The 4,048-nt window shown below is 39.3% G+C and overlaps 1 protein-coding gene across 1 annotated transcript; it reads right to left on the minus strand.

Moving 5' to 3' along the window:
* Positions 1-1,066: 1,066 nt before the first annotated feature.
* On the minus strand, positions 1,067-3,707 carry LOC124775876. The gene is made up of 4 exons (XM_047250710.1): positions 3,277-3,707; positions 3,033-3,177; positions 1,646-1,918; positions 1,067-1,600 (listed from the first exon to the last, which is right to left on the minus strand). The coding sequence occupies exons 1-4, from the start codon at positions 3,705-3,707 to the stop codon at positions 1,067-1,069; spliced, it is 1,383 nt and encodes a 460-aa protein (XP_047106666.1).
* Positions 3,708-4,048: the final 341 nt, after the last annotated feature.

Below are 4,048 nucleotides of genomic sequence, written 5' to 3' on the forward strand. Positions count from 1 at the left end.
ATCCACACATGGAGCAAGTGAAAAGGAATGAAATGACCAAGGAATCTAAATTGAAAACTGGGTGCCGTCTGGCTGGCAACTAGTTCTACAGGCAGCATACCTCTGAAATGAGAAACTGCTGGTGCCACATGACTTCTCTATTATTGTTATCATTAATACACATGAACAAGAAAATGAAGAAATTTCTAGATGTTTCCGCACATGCAAACAAACATAAACTGGAGGCTGTAAGGTAAAGGCACCAGTAGTTGACATCTTAAGAAATGAAACTACTTTAATTTGATATTTATGAATACAAGTGGATGTTGGGCACAGACACAATTAATCTTCAGGTTCTTTATTTATTATAATTCACTATGTTAAGGTACATTAAGTGGTAAATAAAAATTATAACAAAAGTATAAGTGCAGTCATCAATAGTTGACTCTAGAGAGACATGAAAGTTTCAGTAGTTGACAGGAAAAATATTCAGTAGCTGACACTAAATAAATAACTTTAGTCTACACATCACAGTCAATACTGTTTTGGAATTCATAATTCAAATGTTCATTAGTGATATTTGAGAGTGGTAAAGGAAGCTTGTCAATAACCTGTGATGGACTAATAACATGACATCATTTTCATCAACATAAAAAACTTTGTTCTGACAGTTGCAAGATTTTAGAGCTATTACTTACATTTCACCATCCTCAAACACCCACTGAACAATACAAACATATTTGAAATATCTCTTCTTTCCAGAAAAAGAAACAAGAAGAAATTCGCCATTTTTATAAAATTTATTCATATTTTCTTCTTTGTTTGCTGTTTCTTTTTCTGTTATAATTGTTTGATCAGAATTGTCATCTTCCTTGCCATCAGATGTCTGCGAATCACTATCAGGGAGCATACTAATGTCCTCCACACTGCTGCCTGACTCACTTCTTCATCTTCAGAATCTGAGGACACTGAAATTGTTCTTTTCTTGTGCACTTTTAGCTTTCTACGATTCTCTACTTTAGTTTGCTTCTTGAGTTTCTTAGCAATCTTAGACGGTTCTTTCTTCAGTTTTCATGCTTTTGCTCTCTCAGATTTTAGTCTTTCTCTTTGGCTTCAGTTGTTCCTTCTTATGATGATATTCCTGCCACTGGTTGGATGTCACAACACTTGGAAGTTTTTCTCTTAATCTTCTTTTCCCTTGTTTTTCTGTATTCTGTAGCCAAAATAATGCACGTTTGAATGGGGAGGGGATTAGTGGGTCCCCTGATTTCCTATTAATATTTCCAATAGAAGCACACTGAGGAAAATCAGAATTTTTCATTGAATTCTTGGGCGTGACACACTGGTCTGTTACATTAGTCTCCTGTCTTTCTTTATTTTGGTTGTTGCCTGCCAAGCTTTTCATGTCTTCCTGTTTTTTACTTTCGATTACTTCCTTATTTTGTTTTTCATCTGGATGGACATTTCCTTCCTCCACTTTTTCATTTTGATTTGCCACACAGTTATGTGTGTCATCAACAGACTGGGAAAGGATAGAATTGTGACAATCATTTTTAATTTCCCTCCAAAGCAAAACCAAAGACTGGTCATTTATATTTCCTCCCCACACATCACTTGTAGACTCAAAACATTAAAGTTTATCTTTCACAATGTATGTTTCTAGAACCTCTAATCCAACTCTTAAGTTTAATTTTTCAGAAGTGGCAGTTCTGTGAGAAGTAATTATAACATCATCACTCACTGATGGAATTTTTGAGTAGTCTACAGCCTCTGGATTCCATGGAACAAGTCCAGTTCTCCTGAATCCATTCTGCAGGACAGAAGGTTTAATGAACTCATCCAAAGTTTGTTCCAGTAAGGGTGCAAAATGGATCTTCTTAAGCACTGGTTGATCCAAATGTTCCAATCTCCACTGATGTACCTTGATTTTCAAACTTTCCTTTAACAAATGAAAGACAGCAACATCCATAGGTTGAAAAAGATGTGTAGAATTTGGAAGCAAAGCTATGAGTATTATCCCATGCTCATTACAAAACTTACTAGTGTGTAAGGTGAAATGTGATGCATGGCCATCAATAAGCACAATGAATGAGATTTTCGGTTGGGCACACAGTTTTAATCTGCCAGGAAGTTTCATACCAGCACACACTCCGCTGCAGAGTGAAAATCTCATTCTGGAAACATCCCCCAAGCTGTGGCTAAGCCATGTCTCCTCTGTATCCTTTCTTTTAGGAGTGCTAGTTCTGCAAGTTTCGCAGGAGAGCTTCTGTAAAGTTTGGAAGGTAGGAGACGAGATACTGACAGAAGTAAAGCTGTGAGGACCAGGCATGAGTCGTGCTTCGGTAGCTCAGATGGTAGAGCACTTGCCCGCAAAAGGCAAAGGTCCCGAGTTCGAGTCTCGGTCGGGCACACAGTTTTAATCTGCCAGGAAGTTTCATACCAGCGCACACTCCGCTGCAGAGTGAAAATCTCATTCTGGAAACATCCCCCAGGCTGTGGCTAAGCAATGTCTCCGTATATCCTTTCTTTCAGAAGTGCTAGTTCTGCAAGGTTCACAGGAGAGCTTCTGTAAAGTTTGCAAGGTAGGAGACGAGATACTGACAGAAGTAAAGCTGTGAGGACCAGGCATGAGTCGTGCTTCGGTAGCTCAGATGGTAGAGCACTTGCCCGTGAAAGGCAAAGGTCCCGAGTTCGAGTCTCGGTCAGGCACACTGTTTTAATCTGCCAGGAAGTTTCATACCAGCACACACTCCGCTGCAGAGTGAAAATCTCATTCTGGAAACATCCCCCAGGCTGTGGCTAAGCCATGTCTCCACACGTATCCTTTCTTTCAGGAGTGCTAGTCCTGCAAGGTTCACAGGAGAGCTTCTGTAAAGTTTGGAAGGTAGGAGACGAGATACTGGCAGAAGTAAAGCTGTGAGGACCGGGCGTGAGTCGTGCTTCAGTAGCTCAGATGGTAGAGCACTTTCCCGCAAAAGGCAAAGGTCCTGAGTTCGAGTCTCGGTCAGGCTCACAGTTTTAATCTGCCAGGAAGTTTCAATAAGCACAATTACTGGAAGTGGTAGTTTCTTTTCTAGAAGGTAAGGAAGGAAAACATTTGTTATAAATTCAAAGAATAATGGACCTGTCATCCAACCTGTTTTAGATTTACCTATTCTCCAATGTTTTGGTACACTCTCCGCTACTTCCTGTGGTATTCTAATGTATTTAAGCAGTGTCAATAGAGGTGCTATATCACCATTTGCATTTCCAGTCAACAAAACCGTTAGACATTCTTTCGCGTCACTATTCACTTACTGGTACACTTTTTTTTCTCCTTTCAGGGCCAACACTTTGTTTCCTTTGGGGTTCAGAAAGAAAGCAGTCTCATCTAAATTAAAAACTCTTGTGGAACTTTGAAGGATTGACCTAAAAGTGTTCTCTGTTAAATATTTATCTATCTCAAACCAGCTTCTTATAGCTTCTGGCTTTACTCCTGCCGTGCTTGATGTCAGATTTTGTGACATTCTAATCCCAATATTGGGATGTCGCTTCAGAAAAGCACTGTACCAAGTTTTCCCTGGGTGATTAAAAACAAAGGGATTTTTACATTTCAGTTGTTCAATCAGGTGCTGCACACTGTCCAGAAGTTTGAGTTTTGTTATGGGGAATCCGACCTTAGCCATAGTACAAACCCAATGTACTAATAAATCCTCCTCATCTTTGGTAAGAACTGTATAAGGACCCATGCGATGATTTCTAGGTGTTTACCCTCTGGCTTTGTACATTAAAGTAATTAGAGGAACCGAGAAACCTTTTGCTGTTGTAGAAACAGGCATTCCATTAAGTACTGCATCGATGGCAAGCTGCATTTGTTCCTCTGGATAACTGAGCATCTTCCCTTTTACTGGTGGCATTATAATGACCTAAATAATATAAAACATAATGTCAGAAATTCACATTACTTGAATGCCAGTAGTTACATGGTATGAGCTAGTGGTTGACATAGGGTGTCAACTACTGGATCTATACATGCAATGATAAATTTAGCACAAATTCTACAGAGCTAAGCTTATGAGGATACAGGGAA

Source organism: Schistocerca piceifrons, chromosome 2, assembly GCF_021461385.2.
Source record: "Schistocerca piceifrons isolate TAMUIC-IGC-003096 chromosome 2, iqSchPice1.1, whole genome shotgun sequence".
Classification (NCBI taxonomy): Eukaryota; Metazoa; Arthropoda; class Insecta; order Orthoptera; family Acrididae; genus Schistocerca; species Schistocerca piceifrons.

Coding starts and splice junctions, on each gene's coding strand:
- LOC124775876 (XM_047250710.1), bottom strand. CDS start 3,707: ATGGGTCCTTATACAGTTCTTACCAAAGATGAGGAGGATTTATTAGTA. Junction 1,919..3,032: donor AAAAGAAACTACCACTTCCA/GTAATTGTGCTT, acceptor CATTTGTTAAAG/GAAAGTTTGAAAATCAAGGT. Junction 1,601..1,645: donor ACTTAAGAGTTGGATTAGAG/GTTCTAGAAACA, acceptor TAATGTTTTGAG/TCTACAAGTGATGTGTGGGG.